This window comes from Mytilus trossulus, chromosome 3, assembly GCF_036588685.1.
Source record: "Mytilus trossulus isolate FHL-02 chromosome 3, PNRI_Mtr1.1.1.hap1, whole genome shotgun sequence".
NCBI classification, from domain to species: domain Eukaryota; kingdom Metazoa; phylum Mollusca; class Bivalvia; order Mytilida; family Mytilidae; genus Mytilus; species Mytilus trossulus.
Genome location: NC_086375.1, coordinates 76,431,810 through 76,447,288, shown reverse-complemented (window position 1 = coordinate 76,447,288; position 15,479 = coordinate 76,431,810). Strand labels below are relative to the sequence as shown.

At 33.4% G+C, this 15,479-nt stretch overlaps 2 protein-coding genes across 3 annotated transcripts in view; both read left to right on the top strand.

Moving 5' to 3' along the window:
- The window catches only part of LOC134712458 (tetratricopeptide repeat protein 13-like), a 31,334-nt gene extending 26,813 nt beyond the window's left edge, over positions 1 to 4,521 (top strand). Inside the window, exons 23-25 of the mRNA XM_063574009.1 lie at positions 101 to 179; positions 596 to 675; positions 2,270 to 4,521. Coding sequence (XP_063430079.1) covers positions 101 to 179; positions 596 to 675; positions 2,270 to 2,372 — 262 coding nt within the window. The 3' untranslated portion in view covers positions 2,373 to 4,521. The remainder of the gene's footprint in view (positions 1 to 100; positions 180 to 595; positions 676 to 2,269) is intronic.
- A 5,193-nt stretch (positions 4,522 to 9,714) lies between these two features.
- On the top strand, positions 9,715 to 14,576 carry LOC134712456 (uncharacterized). Of its 2 annotated transcripts, none has more exons than XM_063574007.1 (2): positions 9,715 to 9,824; positions 10,570 to 14,576. In XM_063574007.1, the coding sequence occupies exon 2, from the start codon at positions 10,580 to 10,582 to the stop codon at positions 12,728 to 12,730; it is 2,151 nt and encodes a 716-aa protein (XP_063430077.1). In that variant the 5' UTR covers positions 9,715 to 9,824; positions 10,570 to 10,579; the 3' UTR covers positions 12,731 to 14,576. The 2 variants fall into 2 exon arrangements, with proteins under 2 accessions (XP_063430077.1, XP_063430076.1); XM_063574006.1 differs by having other exon boundaries at positions 9,742 to 9,824; positions 10,567 to 14,576.
- The last annotated feature ends 903 nt before the right edge of the window (positions 14,577 to 15,479 follow it).

The following is a 15,479-nucleotide window of genomic DNA, read 5'->3' as shown; positions in this document are numbered from 1 at the left end:
CCATTTTTTCCCCAACTGTTTAGGGCTAGACCTTTGCAGTCGTATCCAGTTGCATTCAGCAAAGCAATTTATTATGTTTTGAAACACTTTTGTATTGCAGTGTGGTAGCTTATTCAGTGGCCTTAGGATTATTAATGTCTGTTGGTAGACAGGTGACAGGAAAAGTTCCCAATGGAAAGGTAACTGCTGCGTTATTTATTCATTATTCTATAGCTTGATTACGAGTGTATTGACTTTTGTACAACATCAGAAACTTTCTTCAGTATGTTCAGTATTAAACTAGTAAACACATAACGCTTTTGAATTACAAAAAAAGTATTTGTTAGCAATTGTGATGACTACTGTGGATTCATTATTATTCGTTGGATACCAATGTTTTGTGGATTTCATGGGCACCGTCAAACCACGAAATTAAATATTCAACGAATGATAATTATTCTATAGGTTTGTATGTAGACTTCAGCAAAACCACGAAATTAAATATCCACGAATATGCAAATTTTTCCTAATCCACGAAAATTGGTACCCACGAAAAATAAATGAATCCACAGTATCATGAACTAGATATAGTTTTGAGAGATTATTTTTATTTCAGTTATTAGAGATGGAGGCCATGTTATCTGGAGCTCCAGATGCCTTTATTCTTGTAACTAAACAGTGGATGCAAACTAAAAAGTAGGTTTATTTTTATTTAGCTTGAGTACAGTAAGTTCAGGCACTTGTACAATTTTCCTTGAATCAGTGTTGGCTTGTTCTTGTTTTCATTGTTTGCATGAGCTCTAAGTAGGTATTTGACAATACTATGAAGTATAAACTTAATGATTTCTTACAATGTTTAATACTCTGTATGTTGTCCTCATTTAGGCCACAGTTTTTTATTTTGTTGGTTTACGGATTTTCTACCTGAAAAAGTCGGGTCGTTCGGTCGGAAAAAAAAAAGAAAAAAAAAGATCTTTCAAGACAGAAAACTGATATATGCAAAATAAAAATATATTTCATCTTTCTAATAATATGTTTGTCATACTATTTTATCATCGTTCTTGAATTTTAGTTTGATAAACATTGCATGCCATTGTCTAATAATTTCCCGTAATTTCCCGTTAAAAAAGGGGGGTACACAGACAAAGACGAAATTAAATCGTCATTTCACAAACAAGAAAAACAGATTCACGTCAGTTACTTGACTTAGCTTTTAATCAAAACTTGGTGAAAAATAATAAGCATGAAAACTGATGGAAGAAAAAAAAAAGTAAAAACGCCGTACAAAATGTTTCAACACACGTGGTAAAAAACGTTATAGACTCGTCCTCTGGAAAAACGAGAATATCAGATTAAATAATCTGTTGTCATGCATTCCCGTTTTTTATCCAAATGGGCTATATTTTTTTAATATCTATGAAACAAGAAAATATCCAATGATTTGTTAAAATTCAGTACTTTAACTTGATGTCTTAACCTCTACCTGTCCACATTTGGTCAAGTCTATTTCTATGAGAACATGCATCTTACGGACTGGTGACAAATAAGGGAAACGAACTTATTGTGTAATTGGTTTAAACACAGGTTTCGTTCCGCAAAATTATTTGCGCAAACTACATTTCAAGGTCATTAATAATTGATTTATCTATTTTTAGAAACGTAAACTGGAAGTTTCATTTTTTCACAACAGAAAGAGTCATCACTTCTGTTAGTGATTAATGCATTTCATTTCATAAAAAAAGGATATTTTAATTATTTTACAGGGATAATGCATTTGTTAGGGTCGGCGAGAATAAAAAAAAGCCTGAAAATTCGATTTTATTTTTATTCTCGAAATCGGCAAAATCGGGTCGGCGGATCCGTAAACCAACAAATTAAAAAATCCTGGCCTTATAGATATCTGATGATAATGTTATCTTGTGGGCTTTCCAATTATTTTGAATTCAACCAGTTTTCAATATTTTATTTTATTTTCATATGTGCTGAATTGAGTTTCAGATTCAGAATAGTTTGTTGAAACTTATGATAATGGTTACTGCAGGTTTGTTATACATTATTGACTTATTGTATAAAAAAAAATGTGACTTCTTGAGTATATTAATTATACATCAAACTTGTCTTTTTTTACTTAATAAAAATTCAATAGCCTTTTCAGTTTTTCAATGTTTATAAAATTTGATGTGAATGAAAGACATTTTCAAGACTGAGCAATTTAAATCATTACATTTTTAATGCTGCCTGTTATCTTTGTGAATTCTCTTTAAACATTGAGAATAATTTGTATTTTCAGATTAGCTGTACCAGTTTCACAGTTACCATCTGTTACTGAAGTTTTTCCTACAGTCCGAAGTATCATCGAAGTTTTGAATGTCAATACAGATTTATGCTCTTAACAAATTGTCTTGTATTTTTTATAATTTTATACACACAAATTAATTATGGAGGAGTTTATAAACCAGATTTTTATATTTTAAAGAAATATTCAAAAAAATATGCATAAAGTCTACACTTGAGTGAAAAAGATCAAAACAATTAATATACACTAAGATATTTGTTTTTGTAGTTCTTGTGGTGTTTTGTTTACAGTACAATGGTATATTTTTAAATTGTTATTGGATGCAGAGTTGTTTCATTGGCATTCACACCACATTTTCCCTATATCTAATGGTACAATTATCATCTGGTTTTGTATATGCTTGTAATATTGGCGCCTGAATGGCTAGCATAATACTGTTTTTATAACACTGTTTAATGTCAATCTTGATATCATTCTATACACCTTTAATTCAATTTTATTTAAACACTTTATAAGCTGAACTGATAAACAAACTTAATTTTATTTTGAACAAAGTTGAGAGTAATTTATTTTAGGGATGGTAAGACATTGCCAACTTTTTCTACCAAACTTGGTTATTTCAAATGTCAGAGGAGCAAGACAATTCAATCTTTACATTTATTGATTGGTGTTTAATGCTACTTTCAGGACTATTGTGCTATTTCATGAGGATCAGTTTTACTTTATGGAGTAAGCTGGAGAGTACAACTGACCATCAGTTATAAAATGCGATAGTAGTCAATTAAGAATTTAGTCAAGCACATATCCCAGTGTTGACAGGCTTGTGATGCACACTTGACAAAAAGGTGCCTTGTTATCTGTCATTAAAGGCTTTTTTTTTTAATTTAAACATTGCCGTCAAAATGGTTTGTAAGTAATACTGAAATATTATGAGTATTTTTCTCTTTATGGTATTTTATGAAATTGATTGGCGATTTGGAAATGACCTATGATTCTGAAGTGTGAGCTCTAAGCGCCCCCTTTTAAGTTTTGAATGAGTCGTTTGAACCTAAGATTATTGTCAAATATAATCAATTGTGGAGTTCAAATATTTCTATGTCCTCTTTCACAATGTCACAGAAAAGGAACAATTCCAAAATATTTACAAAATTATTTTTGATACTGTCAACATTTTCAAATAATGAAATTGTAATTTTTTGACCTGTTATACACATTGTAGAAAGATACAGTTACGTTGGTATCATTGCACTTCATTTAGAACCAAAGGAACTTGGTCTGCTTGATTTTTAACAGTTTTTTTTTAATTTTGTACAAATTTTCAAAAGACGAACAAGGTTTCATTTTTATTTCTTTTTAAAAATGTACAATTTATAAAGTTTGTTAATATTAGTTAGAAATAGAACCTTCATGCAAGTCAACAAAATTTTGTTAGAACAGCTTGAAAGAAGGTTGAATTCATATTAATGCTTATTGTATAGATTTATTGTTGAAGATTTTGTTGAGAAATCAGTATCAGATAGAATTCTGATTGGGTTGATGTTATTGGTTATTCAAATATATTCTGCTTCATATATTTACCTTTCTGTATAACATTTTATCTTGTTTTATTAATGGCTTAAAAAGGTTATAATTATTTTAAAATACAACTAAGAAATGTTAAAGCAATATAAGGTTTTTTTTTAAATTTTTATCATTTTATAAATTATTTGAAAGTTTTTAAATTCAAAAGCATTAGAAAAAGAGCATTATTTCTATTTAGGTGCCAGGTGTTTAAATTGGACAGCCTGTATTAAACGCATTTTCAAATACTTAGTATAATATGGCTAAATGGACCTCTTGTGCTGTATATATACTGGTGGTTTAACTTAAGAGCTGTATGCTTCTTTTTTTTAAGCTTTTTTAGCTTTTTAACACATTCTTCAATTGTAAGTTCTAATTTTTCATTTTTCCTAAGTATTGACAACTCAAAACCATTAAAGTTCAGATTCGTAAAATTTTAGTAACAGCAATATTTGTTAATTTCTGAAGTACTGAAGTGCCAAATCTATTGTAATAGTTGATAACAGTTATATTTTTTAGTTTTATTTTATTTTATATCCACAAATATGAGGTTGCTGATGAGTTTCTGGATGAATAATGTGTTTACTGTATTTTTTCTCTTTTTTTTAAAAGTTTTTTGCACAGAACAAATAAAATTGACAGTTACTGTCTGTGATAAAAGTCAATAAAAGAAAACTACCTCTTAATTTGTTTATTTACTTTCTTACCTCACTTAGCATCTGTCGTCATTGGTACCTTTTACAAATATCTTCTCTGAAACTACTGGGTCAAATTAAACCAAATTTGGCCACAATCATCATTGGAGTATCTGGTTTAAAACATGTGTCTGATGACAAGCAATGTGGAAGAAAAGGCCAAAAATGAACATTCTGTTTAAATGCATGTCTATTATCTAAAAAAGACTGCTTGAAATAGAGAAAATCTGGCAGTGGGAAATTTTGAGTTGAGTTCTTCATATTGTTGATTTTCATTACCTTGATGAATTTTACTACTTTTTTCACTTTTGTCTGTTACCTCGAAAATTATAATTGATAGAAAGAAACTTAAATAAGCAAAAATTATCAGTAAGACAAGATGTACAAAAAAATACTTAGGAAAGCAACACACCCTATTTAGATATTCTTGTTTTCAGTACCATTTAAAACAAGGAATCTGGTGAATGAATTTTACCTTTGAGTGTCCAGCATCATTTACAACAAGAACTTGCTATTAAGTTGACCCTTGAGTGATCGAAATCATTTACAACGACTCTGTTAACTTTTAAGTTGACCCCTAGTGTGTCCAGTATTACTTACAACAAGGAGTACTGTTAGGTGTTGAATTGACCCCTTTAGTATCCAGTATTAATTACAACAAGGACTCTGTTAGCATTTAAGTTGACCCCTTGAGTGTCCAGTTCATTTACAACAAGGACTTAAATTAAGTTGACCCCTTTAGTGTCCAGCATCTTTTACTACAAGGACTTGCTATTAAGTTGACTCCTTGAGGGATCAGTATCATTTACAACAGACTCTGTTAACTTTTTAGTTGACCCCTCGAGTGTCCAGTATTATTTACAAGGAGGACTGTGAGGTATTTAATTGACCCTTATGTTCTGTATCATTTACAACAAGGACTCTGTTAACTTTTAAGTTGAACCCTTAAGTGTCCAGTATCATTTACAACAAGGACTCTGTTAGCATTTAATTTGATCCCTTGAGTGTCTAGTATCATTTACAACAAGGACTTGCTTTTAAGTTGACCCCTTGAGTGTCCAGCATCATTTACACAAACAACTTGCTATTAAGTTGACCCCTTGAGTGATCAGTATCATTTACAACAAGGACTCTGTTAACTTTTAAGTTGACCCCTTGAGTGTCTAGTATTTTTAGGCAGTTAAGCTGCCTTATGCGAGCACCCTAGATTTGTGTGCTACCCAATAAAACTGAGAAAGGAAATGGTGAATATGTCAAAGCGACAACCACCCTACCATAGAGCAGACAACAACCGAAGGCAACCAATGGGTCTTCAATGTAGCGAGAATTCCCGCACCTGTAGGTGTCCTTCAGCTGGCCCCTAAAAATATGCATAATAGTACAGTGATAATGGACGTCATACTAAACTCCGAATTGTACACAAGAAACCAAAATAAATGCTGAAATATGTGCTTTAGATATTATCCAGCTAAATGTTATGTTTTTAATAACTAATTGGACAGTTTTTTTTATACTTTTATTCTTGATTACCAAAAATATGACCAGAAAAACCTTAAATGATCGTCGATTTATCCAAAAGTTTTGAAGTGGCACAATAGGAATCCTTATGTAGAGTATTATCCCCTGTGATTTTGGCTAAGCTATCAAAGAACAAATGTATGAAATATTTAATCGCATAAAATCTCTAAAAACAAGTAGTTTAGATTTCCCAAATGGCAAAAGTCGTAGGAATATTGTTTGTCGTCAATACGTAGGCAACAAGTCAGTAGTCTTAAAATAAGTTCTACCGTTCATGCTGTTGGCGGCAATTTTGAATTATAAGATGAAATTTTTGTATCTTTTCAATTTGGAGGCAGGATTTAATATAAGCGGTTGTCCGAGGTCTGCGACCTTCCACCTTAAGATTATTATTTTTGTTTGTATCTTTTCAATTTGGAGGCAGGGGTTCAAATAAGCGGTTGTCCGAGGTCTGCGACCTTCCACGTTTGTAGTCGGACGTCGACTTGGTTGCTAGCTAAGTATACGCTCGACATGCCCGACTTGACTGAGAGGAAAAGAAAAAATAACTTTGCAAACCTTTTTACCAAGGTCTCCTAATAAACGATCTCAAAACTTATTTTTAGCATTATTATTCATGACAGCGATGTTCATTTTGTTCAACCGCTAGCTTTTTACAGAAAATAGCCGACAAAAAATGTGTAAAATCTAGTAAAATCGTATCTGACAAAAACAACATTGAAAACAAAATGGCTGACGTGAAAAGAAAATTACAATATCGGATCGGATTCCGGAAGAGGACAATTAAGGGTAATTCCGGGTTTTGGCGATGAAAAAATTTCATACAGATGACAAATACATCAATGCATGGTAAATAAATATAGGGGTAGTCCCTAGGGTCACCCCATACCCTCTTGTGTGTGTTTTTGAGAACTTGTAAACGATTGAGATACCAACTCCTAAACCATAGTCATATATTCCTGTTTGTCATTTCAAAAAGATTGAATGACATACAAGGTCAATCTCATAGGCATCACATATGCATATGCATAACACCTGTCATTTTATTCCAAACTTACATATCATGGACTTGGGGTGAAGGTGGGAGTCATTAACATTTACTATGGACAGGTCAGTCAGACATCCCCATTGATCCCTGTAGTAGTAAACATTTGTCTGATTTGTGTCTTAAAACTTGTGTACTGTAGAACACAAACCCAGTTTTCTTTCCAGGGAAGTCCATTCATACTTTTACAAGCTCGTACTAAAGTAAACTTGAACTACTAACAGTCAACTTATACGAACGTTAACGATCAGCTAGAAAAACTGCATTCATTGCGAATTTGTACAACTGCAGACTCATGACCACAGAAAAAATAAACTCGATATATGCGTTGCTTTTAAAAACCTTGATAAAATATGAATTATTTGCCTTAATGATCAATTCATTAAGGGAACATAAATGTTCAATTATACATGAATGTTTAATGTTTTTTTTCTTTTAAATCTTTAAAAAAAATTGAAGCAACATTGCAAAAGTTTTCATAATTATGTTTGCCTTGCCTTGGTTTTTGGTTAACTGCCTACAGTGCTTACAGCGCTTTGATTTACAACAAGGACTGTTAGTTATTGAATTGACCTCTTTAGTGTTCAGTATCAATTACAACAAGGACTTTGTTAGCTTTCAAGTTGACCCCTTGAGTGTCCAATAACATTTACAACAACGACTCTGTTAGTTATTAAGTTGACCCCTTTAGTGTCCAGTATCATTTACAACAAGGACACTGTTAGCATATAAGTTGACCCCTTTAGTGTCCAGCATCATTTACAACAAGGACTTGCTATAAAGTTGACCCCTTGAGTGTTCAGTATCGTTGACAGCAAGTACTTGCTATTAAGTTGACCCCTTGAGTGCCCAGTATCATTGACAACAAGGACTTGCTATAAATTTGACCCCATGAGTGTCCAGTATCATTTACAACAAGGACTGGCTATAAAGTTGACACCTTGAGTGTCCACGATCATTGACAACAAGGACTTGCTATAAAATTGACCCCTTGAGTGCCCAGAATCATTGACAACAAGGACTTGCTTTAAAGTTGACCCCTTGAGTGTCCAGTATCATTGACAGCAAGGACTTGCTATTAAGTTAACCCCTTAAGTGTCCCGGATCATTTGCAACAAGGACTCTGTTAGCATGTAAGTTGACCCCTTTAGTGTCCAGCATCAATTACAACAAGGACTGGCTATAAAGTTGACCCTTTTAGTGACCAGCATTATTTACAACAAGGACTTGCTATAAAGTCGACCCCTTTAGTGTCCAGGATCATTGACAACAAGGACTCTGTTAGTTATTAAGTTGACCTCTTTAGTTTTCAGTACCATTTATAACAAGGACACTTTTGACTTAATTTTACCTTTGAGTGTACAGTATTATTTACAACAAAGACTTGCTATTAAGTTCACCCCTTTAGTGCAGTATCATTTATAACAATGAGTGTTAGCTTTTAAGTTGACCTCTTGATTGTCCAGTATCATTTACAACAATGACTTGCTATAAAGTTGACCCCTTTAGTGTCCAGTATCATTTACAACAAGGACACTGTTAGCATATAAGTTGACCCCTTTAGTGTCCAGCATCATTTACAACAAGGACTTGCTATAAAGTTGACCCCTCGAGTGTTCAGTATCGTTGACAGCAAGTACTTGCTATTAAGTTGATCCCTTGAGTGCCCAGTATCATTGACAACAAGGACTTGCTATAAAGATGACCCCATGAGTGTCCAGTATCATTTACAACAAGGACTGGCTATAAAGTTGACACCTTGAGTGTCCACGATCATTGACAACAAGGACTTGCTATAAAATTGACCCCTTGAGTGCCCAGAATCATTGACAACAAGGACTTGCTTTGAAGTTGACCCCTTGAGTGTCCAGTATCATTGACAGCAAGGACTTGCTATTAAGTTAACCCCTTAAGTGTCCCGGATCATTTGCAACAAGGACTCTGTTAGCATGTAAGTTGACCCCTTTAGTGTCCAGCATCAATTACAACAAGGACTTGCTATAAAGTTGACCCCTTTAGTGACCAGCATTATTTACAACAAGGACTTGCTATAAAGTTGACCCCTTTAGTGTCCAGGATCATTGACAACAAGGACTTGCTATTAAGTTGACCCCTTGAGCGTCCAGCATTATTTACAACAAGGACTTGCTATTAAGTTGACGCCTTGAGTTGTTAGTATCATTGACAACAAGGACTATGTTTGTTATTGAGATTAAACCTTTAGACCCAATATCATTTACAACGACGATTCTTGACTATGTTGATTATTTAGTGGCCATAATCTTTCATAACAATGACCCTGTTGGTTATCAGGGTGACCTTTTACTTCACACATAATTATATTATAGTTATGAAGCCTATAAATTCAATTATTTCTTTTTCTAAATTGGAACAAATAAAGGGGATTATATTTCCACAGTATTACTATTAATAGCATGTAGGATACAGGACAGTGTGAAAGTCCCAATGTACTATATAACTTTAACCCAAAAATAATTACCAACACACTTTGCCGATGTTAAAATATTATTATTGTACCTGGATTTCAATTTTGGGAACGAAAAAGTAATTAACTTGGTAAAATAATCAATGCTTGCAAAAATAATAATTTCGAAAAGGATGATCATCTCTGTCATTTTGCATTACCATGGGACGAGGTGAAAACGGAAACGGTTGTCAGTTATTGGGGATTATTTCTTCCTGGTTTAAATATAACGAAGAAATAGTTGAGGTATGTTATAGTCACGCATAGCGTCATTTGGTTTGCAGCATTGCTAAGTATAAATAATGATATAAAAAAAAATAACAATCAGGGATGTGTATGATGGGTGTATAAACCCTTGCAACCAGGTCGAGGTGGTATGCAATGTTTTGGAAGAATCTATAGTCAAACAACGGTTACAATTTAAAGTTCACTAAATGCTCTGTAGAAGGAAAATTAGTCTAAATTCTGCTTCGAACTGAAATCTGAGACTACTAATAACATAGTAGTCTAGACTAGAGAGAAAGAATAGAACAAGGGAGACCGTCTTTTGCATTCCTCCACTGAAATTATACCATTTTAGTTGGGACATGCAGTCACTTAAAAAGACTCTTCCTAGCTTCTAGACACCAATGCATTTACTAAAACCGCACATATCTATCTGAATTATTCTTTAGATTATTTTTTTTGGTAACAATTTTTCTTGTTTTCGTAACGTTTCTGTCACGTTTTTATACCTTAGGAAAACGACAAAAGTCTACTTAAACTTAATTGAAAAGTTAACTAAAAGATCTAGTCCCATAGTCTTAAATGCATAGTAAATAGTTATTAAAAGTACCAGGATTATAATTTAGTACGTCAGACGCGCGTTTCGTCTACATACGACTCGTAAAAGCTTACATTTAAGGGGATCCCTATCTTTCCTATTTTTTTAATACTGAATTCAAATTGACTACAGCAATGTCTCTACATTTATTTCCCTATTTTACAGCAGGAATATTGCAATGTTTGGTGAAAAGAGACGAAAACTTTCACTAGCAATTAATGAAGTACTTGATGGAATCGGTGCTTCAGACAAAGCAAGACGCCGACGACAGATGAAAACAAAGCTAATAGAGGCAGCAATAAACGTCACTATAAAATGTAGGAACGAACCTTTAGTTACATATTCTTTTGGCAGTCTTTCCGAGGGAGCTACAACATTTGACATGAATTCTGCTATTGATCAGGTTATATGTCCTACAAATTGTATTGTCATTCAAAACATGACAGACTGGGTGCCAAATAAACAGTGTTATCTGATAGTGGCAGATGAATTATCTTTTCCTGGATACGTCAAATTACAGCGTTTAAAAACGGACAAGCCAGAGCCATATATAATGTTAGACAGTCTGCATGCGACTGACCAACATGGGCGAATAGTTCTTAGAAACACATGCTTCAAAGATGTTACTAACATGCCTAAGTTTGACCAACATGGTCCAGCGTTTACTTATGACGAAGAACCAGGATTTCAGTCGAGAGACATTGTATATGGTTTAGTAGTTCCAAAATATCGAATGCAAACGAGCATATGGTCAAAAAAATACAGGCAACACAATCTATTATCCACTGAGACATGTCAAGCTTTAGTGGTAGCAGTTGGTCACCCATTTAGCTCACAACTGGAACTAGAATGGAGGCTTTCGTTTTCTTTCCTTGAACAAAGATTAATTCACAGTTTGAATAAAACCCAAATGAAATGCTATATTTTGTTGAAAATGATTAAAGGAACATTTATTCAGCCAGTTATTGGAGATTCTTTGTCGAGTTTCCACTGTAAAAATAGTATATTTTACCTCTCAACAGAAACAAATAATAGTTTTTGGCGGCCTGACAACATTATTTCGTGTTTAGCGCTTTTATTACGGCGAATTTTGGAGTGGGTTGAAGTGGGAAACTGTCCGCATTATTTTAAAAAGGATGAAAATTTATTTATCAACAAAATTGAAGGCTTGGTCCGTTGTAAACTTGAATTGTTATTGCGCTGTTTATTACGAGATGAAGGAAAGTATCTACTTAAAATTGCATTTGACAGTTTTGGAGAGGCCTTGGCAAAACAGTGTTCAGGATTGTGGATTAATTTCAGTCAATACACATCATTTCATAACTTAACCATTCAAAAAAATATTGACTGTGAGATATTTAATGAGTATAATAATATTGCTAACGCAATGTCGTTCAGCAGAAACAGAATATTTCGTCATTTTTGTCGGAGTAAGAACACCGGTGTATCGATCCTCTGTCATTTAGTCGTTATAAATCGACTTATAAAAATCACGGAAAATGGAAAAAACTTGGAAAGAAAGTTTGCAAGTTGGATGATGCGTTTCTTTAATACGAGCCGTTGGGCGCAATGTGTTTCTTTGGAGATTTCTGTCAACCTAACTAGTGTGGTCAATCTTGCTTTAGATCATCTAGAGAAAGGGCCTAGTCCGGATTTGTTTTCCTCCATTTTGAAAAGAGCTGTTATTTATCATGTAATTGATGATGTTGAAAAGGAGACAAAACTTTTAGATTACGTCCGAAAGAAGAGTTCCAACTATATATGCCAAGTATGTCGGTGTTGGAATTTCAATACAAAGGTCAATAAGAATTTTGCTACTTGGCTGTTGGAAGCGGAACCTTCATTCCAGACAGTAAATGAACAGTGTATGGCATTTTGTGTGATGTTCTTACCAACAGAAAAACCATTAACATTTGGTGCGTTGATACATGAGTTCTATCGACATGTTGGATCGAGTAAGCATTTGAGTGCTGATCTGAGTTTTGGTTTCTGGCATGAATGTTGCGTTATAGACTGTCTTCCTCTGGCATTATTTCTTCACTATTTGATGAATAAAAAACACAAAAAGTTCCAAAATGCCACAAGAAACTTGGAGAAATTAAAATGGGTCATTATGAATTCCGAAGACCTCGGACACAGGGAAACTGCGTGCAACATATTGGCCTGGTGTTATTTTAATGAAGGGGATCATTTGCAAGGATTCAGATGGTTGAACTATTCTCTACAATTAAGAAGTGAGATGAATGCAGCAAAACTACATCTTGTAATCGCTTTCTATAAACTGTTTTATCAGTCGGAATATTTATTAGACGTCTACTGGAAAAGCTAGAAGTTTTACATTGTTCTGCCATTCATTTTATGTTTTCAAAATAGTAGCCAACTTTTGCAGAAATGATTAATTAGATATAAGAAGATGTGGTATGAGTACCAATTGGACAAAGGAGGGGGCAAAGATACCAGAGGGACAGTCAACCTCATAGATTGAAAATAAACTGACAACGCCATGGCTAAAAATAAAGAACAAACAGACAAATAATAGTACAGAAGACACAACATAGAAAACTAAAGACTAAGCAACACTGACCACATCAAAAACTGGGGGTGATCTCAGGTGCTCCAAAGGGATAACCAGATCCTGCTCCACGTGTGGCACCCATCGTTTGCTTGTGTTATTACAAATCCGGCATATAGTCTAATTCGATAGGTCACATTCATTTACAAATCATGTTAACACATTTTGAACTTTTAGGAATTTAAGTCCTCAATGCTCTTCAACTTCGTACTTTATTTGGCCTTTTTAACTGTTTTGAGATGAGTCTTTTGTAGACGAAACGCGCGTCTGGCGTATACTAAATTTAGTCCTGGTATCTATGATGAGTTTATCATGAAAAGGGAAGGGCATTGTAGTTATAACATAAGGAACATATCAGATATCATCTGTGAAACAGTTATTCGGTAACGGCCAACCAACTCGTGATGACGTCCGTAAATGATGTACGAAGGAATTATTTCAACTTCACCATTTGGAACTCTTCTTTTAATAGCTTCCTTGTGAGCAGCAATTTTCTATCAAAAAAATTATGATAGGAAATACAAGCAAGGAAATATCGTATCAATTGGGTGATATATACACCGTATGCAGGGGCTGCTGAAATGTTGCTACATGGAAATGAAATTTTACAATTGGAAAGCTCAAATCATCTCTTATGTCGTAATTAGTTATCAAAAGTTATCGTAAAGTTTTGTTTTTATCCGACCCTCATTGTCAATTTCTATTCACGTCAAGATATGAGGCAGACTAAACTGTATCTGTAGTATCCTTTATCTCCAGTTCGATGGGATAGCATTTGTAAGGACAATAACTCCTAGAAGATGTCAATTGACATTTTAGTCGTGTTGACTTTTTTGTTTTGCATGTTTTCGTTGCTCGTTAAAATTTCTCTACATATCTCTTATAAATTTCAAGATAAAAAAACACTATTATATATCATAGGTACTTTGGGACAGAACATTTTTTTTCCACAGAGAAGCGGCAGTAATATAGACAATATTTATTAGCAAAAACACAATTAAATTAAATGGTTATGACATACAGTATTGAGACAATAAATATATAAGTGACTGCTGTGGATAGCGGCCGGTAACTTGGAATTGATAGTAAATAGCAACTACAATTTATTTCTAGTATATTTATGTACATATCATACTCACTGTTTAACACGAAAATAAAGGAAACTTAGAAATAAAAAATTACAAAAATCAACAGCGGTCGGTCACTCGATCATTGCCTTGAACGAATTCGGAAATAAAGAAAAGACAACATTCATGAACGGTGTGTTTCGATGGTTGCCTTTGCACTTCACTGTTGTTGTTTTTTTTTATCATACTAACATAGAATTGAACAAAATGGCACCAAACAATATACAAGGGTATACAAAATAAAGTTATACATATAGGACCATACACACTGCCTATGGACTATGGCATAACTATTACAACATCTTAAAAATCAGTGTATGCTACTACAAACACAAAATCATGATCTCTCTTTGGTGCAGGCGGAGTATGTAGATTTCATCTCTATTTTAAGGAAAGATACTTTAAAGATAATTGTGACAAAAAGTCTATATTTGGTTCAAATTGTAACACTTATGACTAAATAATTTCATAATAAAGCTCTGAGTACATATATATTATTTATAGAAGGAAACTCATATATAACAGATGCATGTCAAGAAATGTAGATTGTCACATTGTAATTGTTACATGATCAATGGTAAGTGCTCAGTAAAGTCGGATGTGTGTTTTCCCCAAGCTGATTAAGAGTTCTTTCTTGTGGCAATACACTACTTTTCAATATAAGGACTCATGAAACAGTTTTATATTGCCATATTCTTAATATGGTTGTCTTGTAAGGATCTTGTTATCTAGTGGTTGTTGGATGATTAATTGATCGTTTGTTTATTGTTGTAGTATAAATCAGGATTTATTTTGAATACTTTCACGTTTTGTCATCCTTGGACCTTTTATAGGAAATTATAGTTTCTAATTTGCTATTTGTTGAAGGTTTTTTGAGGGGTGTGGTCATTATGGATAGATGTCTCAATGGAAATCATAACACATTCATACCTGTCTACTGACCTGTAATGTATCCTGTGGGTCACATCCTAGAATTTCACCCATACCTAGATTTTTTTTAAACACTGTTTAATAATTCAATTTTTGATGTAACATGTCTTTTGATTGGCTGACATTATTTTGTTATCAGCCTAAAGACATAATTTAGTCATGTGACCGTGACGTCATCACCGTTTTTTTCATGGTTTTCTAAGGTTTAAAATGGAATTTAGATTTAAACTATAAGAAATGACTGTAATAATTTTTCTGTCTATTCGAATTAACATAAAAAATGTGGTGCACACTGTTAAATTACCCACTACTTGCGTTATTCAGTGTGCACCATTTTTTTTTAATGTTATTTCTTCATAGACAGAAAAAATATTACAGTCATTCGTTAAATAATCCCGGAGAAAATTATTCATTTTCACCTCAATTCTTTATAAGCCTTAATTTTGACT

Coding starts and splice junctions, on each gene's coding strand:
- LOC134712456 (XM_063574007.1), top strand. CDS start 10,580: ATGTTTGGTGAAAAGAGACGAAAACTTTCACTAGCAATTAATGAAGTA.